Source organism: Nelumbo nucifera, chromosome 6, assembly GCF_055504915.1.
Source record: "Nelumbo nucifera cultivar China Antique chromosome 6, China Antique-T2T, whole genome shotgun sequence".
NCBI lineage: Eukaryota > Viridiplantae > Streptophyta > Magnoliopsida > Proteales > Nelumbonaceae > Nelumbo > Nelumbo nucifera.
In genome coordinates, this window is record NC_142654.1 from 65,324,185 (window position 1) to 65,340,087 (window position 15,903).

The 15,903-nt window shown below is 39.8% G+C and overlaps 1 protein-coding gene across 6 annotated transcripts in view; it reads right to left on the minus strand.

Annotated features, from left to right (window-relative positions):
- Window positions 1-15,903, minus strand: part of LOC104606809 (RAD3-like DNA-binding helicase protein) — a 52,850-nt gene that overhangs the window by 3,815 nt on the left and 33,132 nt on the right. For all 6 annotated transcript variants that reach the window (XR_736826.3, XM_088889898.1, XM_010272180.3 and 3 more), the window contains 4 exons: window positions 2,757-2,801; window positions 2,432-2,460; window positions 2,234-2,355; window positions 739-786 (listed from right to left, as the gene is read on the minus strand). Coding sequence is in view for 5 of the 6 variants with exons in the window: in XM_088889898.1 (XP_088746024.1) it covers window positions 739-786; window positions 2,234-2,355; window positions 2,432-2,460; window positions 2,757-2,801 (244 nt within the window). In the remaining variant the exon portion in view is untranslated. The remainder of the gene's footprint in view (window positions 1-738; window positions 787-2,233; window positions 2,356-2,431; window positions 2,461-2,756; window positions 2,802-15,903) is intronic.

The window sequence follows — 15,903 nt, forward strand, 5'->3', positions numbered from 1 at the left end:
TTTATTATTGCAAAGAGTTTTAGTTTCTTTTAACCTGGCATGAAGGAGAGGACCAATGGATGCTGGGTCCTAATTAATAGGTCCTATGGAAAGGCATGTTGGTAGGCTTGAATTATGATTTGACTTTTAGTAAATTTTACATGTGTGAAATTTGAACTACAATTTATGGAGCACATCAAAATGACAAGTCAGTGTAGCACTCAGACCATGCTTCTTTGATCTAGTACCTAAGTACCCACCACAACCCTCTATGTCTCTTCCTCGATCAGTTAATAATTATCTTTAAGTTTTCTTTTCCCCATTTGCTAGATCCTCATACCCATAAGAATAAATGGAAATATGTTGAAGGAAACATAAAAGCTTTGCATCAAAACAATGTAATATCAATCCTATTGGGGCCTTCTTTGTATTTTTGGATAATCCTAATATTGATGTATAGAATTCCACTCATTAGAGAGGCATAGACGATATTGTAGGCTCAACCTTTTCTCTTCTCTTCTATCTCCTTGTTCTCTCATTTCCCTTCTTTGCCATTTGAGGTTTGTAGATGCCATACTTCCTCAAATTTGTATAATTACAAAGATTGCTATTTTATGCTCTCTGTGTAATAACTTTATCTCAGAGATTGTAGTTAGTAGTTCAATGAAGCTAAGCTTCAAAAGTAGATATACAAAATCAACATTTGGATGACCTAACATAAAAATAAGAAACAGTAATTAGTGAGTGGATAACCAATACCCATTAAGATGATAGCTCCATGGTCAAACCTATGGCGTATGCAACGACCTACAGAAAATATAAAGACGTTAACATCACATTCTCGAGATGGGATGATCAGACTACATATATTTTATTTGCCAAGCAGATAAGGCTAGTATCCAATGTATTAAAAAAAAAGCAAAAATAGACAAAAATTTCATAAAAAAAACGCAACTATTACCCCCATGTGTGGCAAAGGAATAAAGTAAGCAAGTACTAAGGACATTATCAATAAAATTAAATTTTGTTACATGATATTATAAAGGTAACTCCACCAGTGTGAGCTTGTCTTACACAACCTGTCTCAAGCCCAGAAAGCAGGGTTGTGTTAGGCTGGCAGCTGGTATTAAAACTTTTGCCAAATTTTCATGATCACAGATCACAGACTGTTTTAAAAGCACAAGGGCTATCTGTGCCCAAGGCATAAGGTGAGGTGCACGCCTTTTTGAAGCAAAGCGCAAAAATACAAAAGAAAATGTCAAAAAAATGTCAGAAAAAAATATTCATAAAAAATGTCAGAAAATTCAAAGAAAATAAAAAATATATATATTAAACACAATTTTAATAAAAAATATAAACTTAAATTTTAAAATAAATGTTTTAAAAAACCTATTGTCTAAAATTAAAATACACAAACATAACATGTAAAGTGCATTCAAATGAAAATTTAAAAATAAAATCAAACATATAAAACTTTTTCAAGCATGTAAAACCCACAATCTCTTTTTTCCTCAATTGCATTATTGCAAATAGCTAATGTGATGTAAAAAATCTTGCATTCCTGATTCTATGAGCCACCTTTGTACCAAGCTCCTTGAGGCAAGCCCAAACAAATCCATGTTAGGGTCTTAAATTCTTAATCCTTACACAAAAATAGGTGGTTTTATAATGTCAATGGTCTTTTAAGAAGATATTTTACTAAGATGAACGAACAAACAACATTAGCAAATAGGGGGTTCTCGGAGCTTTGGTGAGTGAGTGAAGCAAGCGAAGGTGCACCTTTTAAATCACTGATCACGGATCCTAATGATGATGAAATTATAAAGGGAACATGCTATAAGTTGTGAGGAAGACTTTAAAACCTATTAGGAGGGCATTGCTGACTGATGCTTCACAATTTAAGGAAGGTACAAGGAGAAACAATTATATCATTCCACTATATTGGTAAGAAATAAGAATGTAAGAACCTGAGTAATATGACAAACTTGAAAGCTAAAAAACATTCAAATATATCATAAAATCATAAACATGAAGTGTCAACTACAATAGATAGTATAGAAATGGTGGGACACTCTCGAAGAATAGGCAGACAACAATTTGTGGATCTATCTTAAGAAAAAAATCGCAACACTAAGAACAAAGGAAATTACTGTCTACCTGTAGGTGGGAGGGCAAGCGAAATTAGAGAGACATTAAATGCAAAGCAGAAGATTATCCAAGCATATACTAGTGGGGAACCAAGGGTGGAAAGTACCTGCTGCCTGGTTTAAAGCACGAAATGCTTGTTGACAGTACCACTCACTCCCACTTAGAAGGTTCTTTGATAACCTGTAGGTGTCATTATATTTCTTTTTTTGTGCAACTTGCATATCATTTCTGGTAAAAAGTTAATATGGTCAGACCCAGATCATTGGATAATTCATGTCAAAAAGATCTTCTGAGGAATACATACATGTTTGGGAATGGAATGCCAACAATTATCTATAGTAGTCAAAGAATAACTCAAAATAATTAAATATATTTGATTTGAGTGACTGTGGTACTGTGAAAAGAGGCTAGTTAATGCATTAAGGCATATTAACAGATGAAATATTCTTGAACCCAGCCCCACTAAACAGCTAGACAACAATTCAAGGAACCTATATCTATAAAGCCCAAGTACTTCACAGTCTATAAAGAAGTATTTGGTGTATTAAAACAGAATTTCGTAACTTCAAAGAGCTATTCAATGTATTTAAAAAGCACCGTATGACTCCAAAAAGGCTGTAAAAGGATACAACTACCCGAGCATTTTCATCAGAAAAGTCAATTCCTTCTGAGACCTGCAAAAGTAAAACAATCATAAAATGCCTGTCAATCCGACTGAGTGACCGTTGATAAATTAGTTATTATGGAAAAAGAATGAGAGGTATCAAAATCATTTAAAAAAAGAAAGCATGGATGCATGCACGTGTACAAAAACAGGTTGCCAATCTTCTGGAACACAAATATGAAAAACCAATTAGGGCTGCAAGTTGGGCCAGGATAGCCCAAACCCAATCCAATTGGGTTAAAATTCGGGTTAGGTTTGAAAAGTATGAACCGGACTTAATGTTGGGTTGGGTTAGGATTGAGGCCTTCGCCAACCCAAACACAACTTAGCTTCATATTTGTATGCATAAATATTATATAAGCATTTATATATATATGTACGTATGCATGTGGCATGTATGTGTGCAACTATGAAAGCATGCATCCACAACTATGCAAGTATCAACACTTTTTAAGTTTAACTGCAATTTTTTTCAAAAGCAAGTTATCATTGGGGGTTCCACAGCTGAGGTTGGGTTAGGTCGATATCAGCCCTACCCAACCCAACCTGGCTTGCACCCCTAACCCCTATACTAAAAGCAATGCTTAGTACCCAAACAAGAAGTGCAGTTCCAAATATTCAAAGAAGCCATTACTCAATAACCCTTTAAACTTCAAATCAGGCATAAACTCAAAAGCCTCTGTTAATGTCGACTGTGTAGGGGTAATTTTGTCTTTATGCTTATGTTTAAGTTGCTGATGTGTAAAGTTATTTTAATTCTTATGTCCCTCACTTAAGTAGGGGCAAAGGTGTCATTTCCTGATTAATAGAAATATAAAACAGATCTGGCCGAATGGAGAGAGACTGATTTTCTCTCTTGTTCGAACCAGACTTTTCTCCCTCTCTATTCTCTTCTCTTCTTCTTCTTCTTTCTCTTCTCTCTCTTATTTCTACTGTTACCATTCTAACAGAATTCAAAGGCAGGTTGGATTCTAATATGGTATCAGAGCCTAACTGAGCAAATTGAAACTGCCCAGAATTCTGTTCTTCACGCACCCAGTCTAGGGTTTTCTCTTGTTTTCTTCGCCATCAGTTGGAGATAAGGGAAGGAGCTGAAAAGGAGTGATCGCCCTCTTCCCTTGGAGGTTTCTACGCCTCTGGTCATGCAGTTCGTGGTTGGTTGCTGTGGTTTGTAGGAAGCCCTCCCCTAATCGATGAAGAGAAGAGAGCTGATTCGTGTGATGCAGTGGGTGTCAAGTATAGTCTGATTTTCTGGTGATTAGATAATAGGTTTTTATGCAGTTTTTTATTGTGAATCAAATGATGAGTATGTTTCAGATCGTATGGTGGGAATTCAGGTTGTAGTGTGTTAGGGTTTATGCAAATTTCGATGTGATTTGAAGGGGAAGTGATCCTCAAACAGTGTGGTGAGTTTTCAGGTAGTCATGTGGTAGGGTTGTGGTGTAGAGAGTGCAGTATTCAGCAATAACAAGTGCTGAGAACAGTGTGGTTCAGTGTGCAGTGTGCAGAATTCAGCAATGGGAGATAACAGTGACGGTAAAACTAGTGTGATGGTCCCTACTGACTACCTGAATGTTCAGATGACCTCTATTAAGCTGAATGGAGAAAAATATGTACCTTGGGCAAAATCTGTAGAAGTCTTTCTTAAGACAAAGAAGAAAGTGAAACACATAAGGGAGGAAAAACCCTCTACTGACTCTCATGAGTAACTGGGAACAAGAAGATGCATAGATTATTACATGGTTATAGAACAGTATGGAACCTAAGATTAGTATGAATTTCATGTTTTTTGATATTGCCAAGGAAGTGTAGGACCATGCTAAGAAGTTGTATTTGGGTCAAGACAACACAACTAGAGTATATCAGCTGTATCAGGAATACTTTAATTTGTAACAAGGTAATTAGAGTCTTGAGGAGTACTATGCTAGTATGAGAAACATTCGTAATGAGTTGAATGTGTATCACCCCCTCATCTCTGATGTTAAAATTCAGCAATAGCAGAGAGAACAACTAGATGTGACCCGATTTTTGGTGGGGCTGAAGTCTGAATATGAATCAGTGCAAGCACAAATACTAGGAGGATCAGCTCTCCATTCCTTAGAAGTCTGAATATGAATGTGTATCACCCCCTCACCTCTGATGTTAAAATTCAGCAATAGCAGAGAGAACAACTAGATGTGACCCGATTTTTGGTGGGGCTGAAGTCTGAATATGAATCAGTGCGAGCACAGATACTAGGAGGATCAACTCTCCATTCCTTAGAAGTTTGAATATGAATGTGTATCACCCCCTCACCTCTGATGTTAAAATTCAGCAATAGCAGAGAGAACAACTAGATGTGACCCGATTTTTGGTGGGGCTGAAGTCTGAATATGAATTAGTGCGAGCACAGATACTAGGAGAATCAGCTCTCCATTCCTTAGAAGAGGTGTTTGCTCGACTTAGGAGGATTTCTATTGGATCTACCGAGAACTCTAGTGTTTTCAATAGATCAGCCTTTGCAATATCAAGGGGTCATGGTGTTAGAGGTGGAGCTCAAGGAGCTCAATCTAGTCATAGTGGTAGCAGTGGATTGGTATATGGCCGTAGTGGTGGTGGTGGACCTACGTATAACCGTGGTGGTGGTCGTACTGGAGGTCGTACTGGAGGTCGAGATTCAAGGGGAATCCGCGGCAAAGGACGTAGTTCAGGTCCGAGGAGATGTACACACAGTGGTATGGATGGACATGCCATTAATTATTGCTATGATTTGCATGGTCCACCTTCAACTTGGGCCAACCATGCCATGACCGGTGATAGCAGCTTCAGACAGGAGAGCCATTCAGCTGATCAGATGCTCCCTACATCCATAGATGTTCCCAGGAAGGAGATGATGAGTGTCTCCCGTGATGAGTATGAGAGGTTTGTCCAGACCACATCTCAACAAAACATAGCCACTCTTGCACACTCAGGCATGGCTTGTCTGACATCCACACCTAATCCCTTGATTATTGATTTTGGAGCCTCCGATCACATGACTAGAACTCCAGGTGTGTTTTCTTTCCTCTCTCATTGCCCAACATCACAATCTGTTACCCTTGCTAATAGTTCCACATCCTCTATTTGTGGTGTTGGTAATGTTAACATGGACCCTTTACCCTTATCCTTAGTTTTGTATGTCCCTAAATTTCCATTTAACCTTATGTTAGTTAATAAGTTGACCAAGTCTCTTAATTACTCTATTACATTTTACCCTTCTTCGTGTGCTTTTCAGGATCTCAAGACGGGGATGAAGATGGGTGGAGGGCATGAAACCGGTGGATTGTATTATCTTGACGGTGGTGGAAGTACATCAACAGCTCTCCAATAATCTCTTTCTCCTCTCTAGTGGCATTGTCGATTTAGTCATCCTTCGCTGAATGTTTTGAAGTCTCTTGTTCCTTCGCTGAGTCATCTTTCTGTTTAGAATTGTGAGTCGTGTCAGTTGGGGAAACATCATCGTGTTCCCTTTAGTCCTGGGGTTGATAAATGTGAAGATATATATTGATGTACATTATTAAAGTAGTCCTTGTTGTACAATATCATAGTTATTATTTTATTTGTTCTTTTTATCTTTCAGTCCTGTAAGGCCATTCTTGTAACTGTACATACCTTTTATCTCTTTAATATAAAAGAGGCTCTTTGGAGTGGGGGTTGACGATTCTTGACACCCTTGGATCTGGTTTCTTCTAGATCGGAATTCTGTTCACATGGTATTAGAGCGGGTTGCTCTTTGATCTTCATGATCCATCTTGCCTTCATGATCTATTGAAAACCTACAACTCTGCCGAGTGGTCCTAGACTGTTTTGATCTATCCAGGAACTCCTCTTCTGTTTTCTGCGCACCCAGAGAGAGGGATTTTATTGGATCTCTCTCGTTTGATCTCCGTTTGCAGCAAGAATTGAAAGGAATTGTCGCCTAGCCCTTCTCAACATATTCTAAAATTTTTACGAAGATCCGTGAAGTTTTGAGAGAGATCTAGACTCTTCTTCTTGGCTACTGTGCCCAGACTTTCCTTTTCTAGACTGTGTTCAGCTTTTCCTTGTTTGGATCTTGAACAATCTCCAATGAAAGTAAGGGGTTTCTATCTCAGTTTTTTTACTCTCTTGGATTGATTACAGCCTATTTCACTTGTCTTTGGATCAAGTTTTACTTCAGATTAGTTTCTTTAAGCTTCAGCCAAACCCTATTTGTGCTATTGTCTTGCTGTAATAGTTTCGGACAAAGGTGATATCATCCCTGTAAAAATGAATGGACAGAACTATGGGATGTGGAAGTTCCACTGACTTTTATGTTGAGGGAAAGGGTTTAGAAGGATATCTGAATGGAACGGTCACCAAACCAGCTAAGACCGAGGCCAAAGCTTTACAACAATGGAAGTTGGACAATGGTTAACTTTTTTCTTGGATTTTGAGTTCTATTGACTATCATATATCTATACCTATGAGGAGAATGAAAACAGCATATGAGATGTACATGTATTTAGAAAAAGTTTATCAACAGTCCAACGTATCTAAGCAATATTAGATAGAATCAGAAATATTCTCTTACAGCCAAGGAGATAGGAGGATACAAGAGTATTATTCTGGTTTTCTTGATTTATGGGCTGAATATGAGATTGTCCACATTGAACCCTCGGATCTAGTGGAGTGTGTGAAATATCTTCAAAAGCACTTTGAGAAGAGAAAGGTGACTCCGTTCTTGATGAGATTTAGACCTGAATATGAGATAATCAGGTCCAACATTCTGAGTAGGGGAACACTTCTAGATATGCATTCTATTTTAGGGGAACTTCTTAGAGAAGAAACTAGACTTTTCACTGCAGCCGGGTTCGATGGAAGATGGCTGAAGTTGAGGCTGAAACAGCCTTTGTTGCTCATGGGGGTAAGAAGCCAGCCTCCAAGGACCTCTCCAAAACCCAATGCTATGAGTGTAAGGGTTTTGGACATATTGCATCTCACTGTAAGAAGAATGCGTGTACCTATTGAGATGTAAATTAGTCCTCTAATATCAAGATTAAACTTAGTGATTAGCAGAATAGAACAGATCTGAATAACTGTATAAGAGAGGAAGATGGCGAAGAGAAGAGGTAAGAGAAGAAGTCGAATTAATCACCCTTCTCCTCTAACCCTATTTTATTAATCTATAAAAAATTGATGATGGCAAGTATACCCTTAAGTGGGCGGCCCAGCTTGGCAATTACATAAAGAAAATAAAATAAGAACAAATAACAAGCCCATTAAGTGAGGCCCATCAACATAAAATAAAAGATAAAATAAAGGATATCACACGAAAGGCTGTTAGGGCCCATTCGGCCCAGTCTCTTTACACTCCCCCTCAAGCTGAGCATAGATGTCAATCATGCCCAACTTGCTTATATAGTGTGTCAATTTCCCCTTGGGAACTCCCTTGGTCAAGATATCAGCCAGTTGCTCTTCTGATGTGATAAATGGTAAGCAAACTTCTCCTGAAGAGACTCTTTCCCTTATGAAATGCCTATCAACCTCAATGTGCTTAGTTCTGTCATGTTGAACAGGATTATGTGCAATGTTGATAGCAGCTTGGTTGTCACAATAGAGCATCATTGGTTTCTCGTAGTCCACCCCCAATTCCTCTAGAAGGGATGTAGCCATAGTAATTCTGGCACACCATGAGCCATTGCCCTGTATTCTGCTTCAGCTGAGGATCTAGCAACTAATGATTGTTTCTCACTCCTCCAAGACAATATTCCCAGCAACCAGAGCACAATAACTAGAAGTGGACCTTCTGTCATTAATACATCCTGCCCAATCTGCATCAGTAAAGGCTTCTAGCTTCATGTGACCATGCTTAGCAAATAGAATACCTTTCCCTGGAGTACCTTTCAAGTAGCACAGAACCCTTTCTGCAGCAGCTAGATGAGTATCTCTGGGAGAATGCATAAACTGACTGATAACACTGACTGCATAGGAAATATCTGGCCGAGTCATGCAAAGGTATAATAGCTTCCCAAGCAGTTTCTGAAACACTCCCTTATCAGACAAAAGTTCACCATCTGTGGCAGAAAGCTTATGATTAGGATCAATGGGAGTGGAGATGGGTTTAGCTCCAAATTTACCAGTTTCAGCAAGAAGATCAAGGACATATTTGCGCTGAGATATGAATATACCATCCTTAGATCGAACAACTTCAATGCCCAGGAAATACCGAAGATCTCCCAAATCTTTGATTTCAAATTCAGAGTTGAGAAATGCTTTTAGTTTACTGGCCTCTTCAATGTCATTACCCGTGACCACAATATCATCAACATAAACAATCAAGAAGGTCACCAGAGAGTCATTTCTCTTCAAGAACAGTGTATGATCAGATTGTGTTTGAATGTAGCCAAAAGAGACAAGAGCAGCTTGAAATCTCTCAAACCAAGTCCGAGGAGATTGTTTGAGACCATAAATAGATTTGTGTAGTTTACACACCTTGCCTTTTACACTCCTGGAGGTAGAGACATAGACCTCTTCATGCAGTTCCCCATTCAAGAAGGCATTTTTAACATCAAACTGGTGTAGGGGCCAGTCAAAAGTAGCTGCTAGAGAAAGTAAAACCCTAACTGAAGTCATCTTAGCTACAGGAGCAAATGTCTCAAGATAGTCAATGCCATACATTTGGGTGTAACCCTTAGCAACCAACCGAGCCTTAAACCTCTCAACAGAGCCATCAGAGTGATATTTAATAGTAAACACCCATTTACAACCCACTGGTTCCTTCCCTTCCGACAAGTCCACAATATCCCAGGTATGATTCTTATGCAATGCATCAAGTTCGGACATCATAGCTTCCCTCCATTCAGCTTGAGATAAAGCTTCCGGTATAGGCCTGGGTATCACATGGGAAGAAACAGAGGCAAGAAAAGAGTAGTAGGAAGGGGAGAGAAGGCTGTAAGATAAGTGTTTGGAGATACAGTGGACTGTACACTTCCGCTTGCCCTTGCGAAGAGCAATAGGAAGGTCAAGGTCTGGAACAGTCTGAGATGGGTCAGTAGAGGGCTGACCTATTTCCTCAGGAATGATGGAAGTGGCAAGATGCTCTTCTGAAGAAGTGGAAACAACCTGCACATGTCTGAATCTCTGCCTTTGGTACCACCTTTGGAGAGCAAGAGCAGAAGCAGGAGGGGGAGCAAGAACATCAGGGGTAGGTCCAGTGGAAGAGGTGGACACCCCATGATCGGACTCACAAGGGATGGGAAGAGGAACAGCTAGAGACATAGCAAAGCACTCATCAGATTTCTCCCCCTCAAGAGGAATACTAAAGAAGGGAGTCAACTCTGCAAAGGTGACATCCTGAGATACAAAGCGGGTGCCACGAACTGGATCAAAACAGCAATAACCCTTCTGTGTGGAAGCATATTCCAAAAACACGCACTTATGAGCCTTAGGTTCAAACTTGTGCCTTTGGTGACTATGAATATGCACATAGCAAGTACACCCAAACACACGGAGAGGAAGAGAAAAGAGATCCTCATCCGAGAAGAGAAGACTAAAAGGGGTTTTAAAGCCAAGGACCCGGGAGGGCATACGGTTGATCAGAAAGGTAGCAATAAGAACAGCATCTCCCCAAAACTTTATAGGAACATGGGATGCAAATAAGAGGGATCTGGCAACCTCAACCACATGCCTTTTCTTTCTTTCCGCCACCCCGTTTTGTTGTGGAGTGTAGGAACAAGAACTTTGATGAATAACCCCAAAAGTTTCAAGATAGGTGGAGAGGGTTCTCTCAAAATACTCCTTAGCATTGTCAAAGCAGAATATTTTGATACGGGTATTAAACTGGGTGATGATGAGTTCATGAAAAATTTTCACAATAGCTGGTACTTAATCCCTGGATTTCATGAGATAAATCCAAGTGTAACGTGAATAATCATCAATAAAAAGGATAAAGTACCTATAACCCCCCATGGTTGGCATGTGATATGGCCCCCACACATCAGAGTGAACAATATGGAAAGGAGAAAATGATCTTTTATTGCTAATTGAATAGGAATGTCTACAATGCTTTGCCAGCTCACATGATTCACAATGAAGACTCGATAAAGACACTCCTTTAAGCATATCTGGGAATAGATGACTCAAAGCAGAAAAGGACAAGTGACCAAACCGAAAATGACATAATAAAATTTTGTTAACAGACACTGACACAACTGACTTTAAGGCAACTCCATGAGGTGGTCCCAAAGCTTGATCTGGTGTGTCCAGCAAGTATATTCTATTCGCCTCATGGCCACTCCTAATCATCCTCCGAGACTGCAGGTGGGAAAGAAAGTTATGTTGTAATTCATTAAGTTTGTTAAGCTACTAACAGATAAGAGGTTTGTGTTAAGCTTAGGGACATGAAAAACAAAAGATAAGAACAAGGTGTCAGAGGTCTTTATATCACCTTTACCAGAGATGGGGGCAAGGGACCCATCGGCAAGGGATATTTTCTCTTTCCCAGAGAGGAGGTGATATGAGCAAAACAGGTTAGATAGGCTGGTCATATGATCTGATGCACCGGAATCAATAATCCAAGGGATTTTATGATTACCTGAAGCTGAAGCATGATTCGCAAAAGCACGAGTACCTGAGTGAGCAAAAGCCGATGAAGATGATGTACTGTTGGAAGGGTGAGTTGAAGAAACCGTAGCTTCCAGGTGATTTAGGAGCCTCCCATACTTCTCAAAATCCAGCTTCATTGCAGCCAACTGCTCAATAGTTGATTTTTCTTCGCTTTCCTTACTTCCCCCTTCAGGCATTGTAGCAGCATTAGCAGTCTTGGATTTTCCCACCTGACTGCCCTTCTTAGGGTTATTATTGTTCTTAAACCTATCAGAAAGAAGTTCAGGATGAAGCTTCCAATAGGTGTCCTTTGTATGTCGTGTTTCTTGCAATATTCACACATCTGCTCTCTTTTCTCAGTAGGGCCCTTCGGTTTCATTCCCGCATGTGCAAAATGTTCTGTAGATGGACTCTGCAACTGCACCTGCCGCCTACTCTCCTCACTACTTATCATAGCATATGCCTGTGAAAGAGTAATCTCATCCCTGGCCAAAATGTTCTGTCTAATAATATCAAACTCAGGGTTGAGTCCAATGAGAAACTCAAACACCCTATTTCTCTCCACTAGCTTTCTATACATTTCACCATCCTTTTTACTCTCCCATACCACTGTCTCATTAACATCAATTTCCTGCCATAGGGATTTTAGTATAGAGTAGTAGATTGCCACACTCTTCTCCCCCTGTCTCAGGTTCTTCACATCACTTTTCAATTTGTATGCTCTGGCTACATTCGGTTTCTGTGAATAGGTCTCAATTACACTGTCCCATATCTCCTTAGCCGAAGACATCCAGAAATAGTGCTGGCTTATATGGGCTTGCATAGAGTTGACTAACCATCCTATAACAGTATAGTTCTCTTGCATCCATCTTTCAAATTCAGGGTCTGTCTCTTCGGGTTTCACCTTGTTGCCTGTGAGATACTCGAGTTTTCCTCTACTACAAACATAGATTTTTATAGACTGTGCCCAAGCAAGATAGTTCGTCCCATCTAGCTTAATTGTGGTAACATCTGTCAAAACGGAATCTACTGAAGTAGGTCCAGAAACTGGCACCTGCTTGAACTCACTTCCGTATGCTTCCATTAATCAAACGAAAATCAAAGAACAAAAAATTTTGACTATGTAAACTTACTTGAAGTCAAACCAGAACTTGGGTGCTTGAAAAACTAGGGTTTGGCTCCGTCCAGCAGATGGAAGGAAGAGAGAAGACACTACCGCACCTACCAGACTAACCCAAACTCTTCCAAACCTGAACCACCCTCCTTTAGCAGTCACAAGACACCTTCCAAGCACAAAGTGCCACACCCAAGCTTCACCTTTCCTGGTAACCTCGAAAATCTCTAATCGGCTAGGGTTTTGGGCAGCAACAAAACAACATCACTTCTTGGCAAAATCTGGCCAGAACTAAACTCTCCAAACCCTTCTACCAACCAAGCAAGTGAACCTATCTCTCCATACACTCTCTTGATTTTAGAGTGTACAGGAACAAGAAAAAGAAGGAAGAGGAACTGAACCTGCTCTGATACCAAGATGTAAATCAGTCCTCTAATATCAAGATTAAACTTAGTGATTAGCAGAATAGAACAGATCTGAATAACTGTATAAGAGAGGAAGATGGCGAAGAGAAGAGGTAAGAGAAGAAGTCGAATTAATCACCCTTCTCCTCTGACCCTATTTTATTATTCTCTAAAAAATTGATGATGACAAGTATACCCTTAAGTGGGCGGCCAACTTGGCAGTTACACAAAGAAAATAAAATAAGAACAAATAACAGGCCCATTAAGTGAGGCCCATCAACATAAAATAAAAGATAAAATAAAGGATATCACACGAAAGGCTGTTAGGGCCCATTTGGCCCAGTCTCTTTACATATTGCAAGCAACATGGTCACATCATTCCAGAGTGTCCAGTTCGACCAGCAAAGGGCTCTCAGAAAAAAACTCAGCCCCGAGCCTATCAGGCAACAGATGGACCAGCAACAGACAATGTATCTACCAAGGGTGAGTCTTCAGTGAAAGGTGAATCAACAGGTGTCATGGTTGAAGAAAGGGTTCAGCAACTGGTATCTTTTGCTATTTCTTCTGTTTACTCTGCTATTGGCTTGTCTGGTAAGTTCTCTGCATATTGTTCTTCCCCTTCACATGCTTGGATTATAGATTCAGGTGCCACCAACCATATGACAGGAGCCTACCTCAACCACCCAATCCCTTCCACTAAAACTCACCATAAACATATTATTACTGCTAATGATGAAAAGTTAGACATCATTGGTAGTAATGATTTGTCCCTTCAATTGTCACCAACCAGATCCTTTCCTATCTCCAAAACCCTCTTAGTACCCAACCTTACTACTAATCTGATTTCTATTGATCAACTTGTTCATGAAGGAAATGTTCTCACCTTTTCTCATGATGGTTGCTTGATACAGGACCGGTACAGTGGGAAGGTGAAAGGGAAGGGGCATAGGCTGGGCCATCTGTTTGCACTGGAGTTCGAGAAGTCTCAACCGAGGGCATCCTCAACTTTACTTAGTTCTTCTTTATCTGATTCTATGTTGAGTTATAGAAATAATGTTTGGGATTTAGGGCATAAACGATTGGGTCATCCATATTCCCAAAAATTAAAATTTTTGTTTGACTCTAGTTTGATTAAGAATAAAATTCCCCCTGTTGATACTTTTGATGTTTCTTCCACTACGTGTTGTTTGAGTAAAAGTCATGTTTTACCATTTCTTCATAAATCTGAACATGCCACTAAACCTTTTGAGATAATACATAGTGATGTTTGGTCTGCTTCTATTACTTCACGATTGGGGTACAAATATTTCTTATTATTTATAAATGATTGTACCAGATATACTTGGATTTATTTTCTACGACATAAATCAGAAGTCTTTGGTGCATTTAAATTGTTTCATACTATGGTGCAAAATCGATTCAAGTGCAGTGTGACTATCCTCCGCTCAGATTCAAGAGGAGAATATAAAGATGGAGACTTCTTGGCATATTTGAGGAGTCATGGAATTTAGTCTCAGCGCAACTGCCGAGAAACTCCACAACAGAATGGTGTAGATGAACGGAAGAACGAACACATTCTTAGTGTTGTGCAAACATTACTACAGGAGTCTCATACTCCAACTTCGTTTTGGGTAGAAGCAGACAGTACAACAATGTATTTGATCAATTTTCTTCCATCCCCTGTTCTAGGCAACACCTCTCCCTTCCAAAAACTTTTTGGCTATCCCCCAGATTTTTCTAGCCTTCATGTTTTTGGATATCTTTGTTTTGTTCATCTTCCTGTTCGTGAACGATCTAAATTAACTGCTCAGTCTGCTATGTGTGCCTTTGTGGGATATAGTCCTGACCACAAAGGATTTTTGTGTTATGATCCTGCTATGCGTCGTATTCAGATTTCTCGAAATGTTGTGTTTCTTGAACATATCTCCTTTGCTGGGGTTGCTAGATTGTCTGCTTCTTCCATCTCTGTTTTGTAGGACTTTGATTCAAATGACACTACTACTTCCTCAACCGAGAGAGATCTTCTTGTCTTTACCCGCAAGCGGCTACGTGTCCTGACTCCTACGCCTACAACCCCCCTTCCACCCGGTCTAGAACATTCATCTCAGATATCCTCTATAAGTGATACCTTGACCCAAGATCCTCTTATTTCAGATAGTAGTTCAGTTATTCCACTTCGTCGTTCTACCCGTATCTCTAGACCTCCTGACCGCTATGGTTTTTCTTCAAACCATAGTTCCTTTTTTGCTGTACTTTCTTCCACATATATCCCTAGATCTTATCAGCAAGCCATTAGAAGTTCTCAGTGGAAAGAAGCTATGGATGCCGAAATTCAAGCCCTCCATGAGAATGACACTTGGGATCTTGTGTCAATTCCTCCATATGCTTCTATTGTTGGAAGTTGTTGGGTCTATACGATCAAACTGAAATCATATGGCTCTCTTGATCGATATAAGGCCCGATTAGTTGCCCAAGGATACAGTCAGGAATATGGGATTGATTATGAAGAAACATTTGCCCCGGTCGCTAAGATCACCACAGTTCGGACTCTTATGGCCATTTCTGTTGTTTATTCCTGGACTATTTATCAATTAGATGTGAAGAATGTGTTCCTTCTGAAAAAGTCTTTATATGGCCTAAAGCAAGCACCCAAGGCTTAGTTTGAGCGCTTTCGGGATGTTGTTGCAGCTGGGTATAATCAGAGTTCCTCTGACTACTCCCTCTTTGTTAAGAGAAGACCCCTGGGTATTACTATTCTTCTATTATATGTTGATGACATGCTCCTAACAAGGGAGGACCATGACGGCATTTGTGAGCTGAAGTCCTTACTTTATAACTCATTTCATATGAAGGACTTGGGTCCTCTCACTTCTTGGGTTTGGAGGTTCATCGTAGCAGTCGAGGGTGTTTTATTTGTCAACAAAAATACACCTTTGATCTCGTCAAACTAGCTGGAATCACTGATGAGAAACATGTTGATACCCCCCTGGAACTGAATGTCAAACTATCCA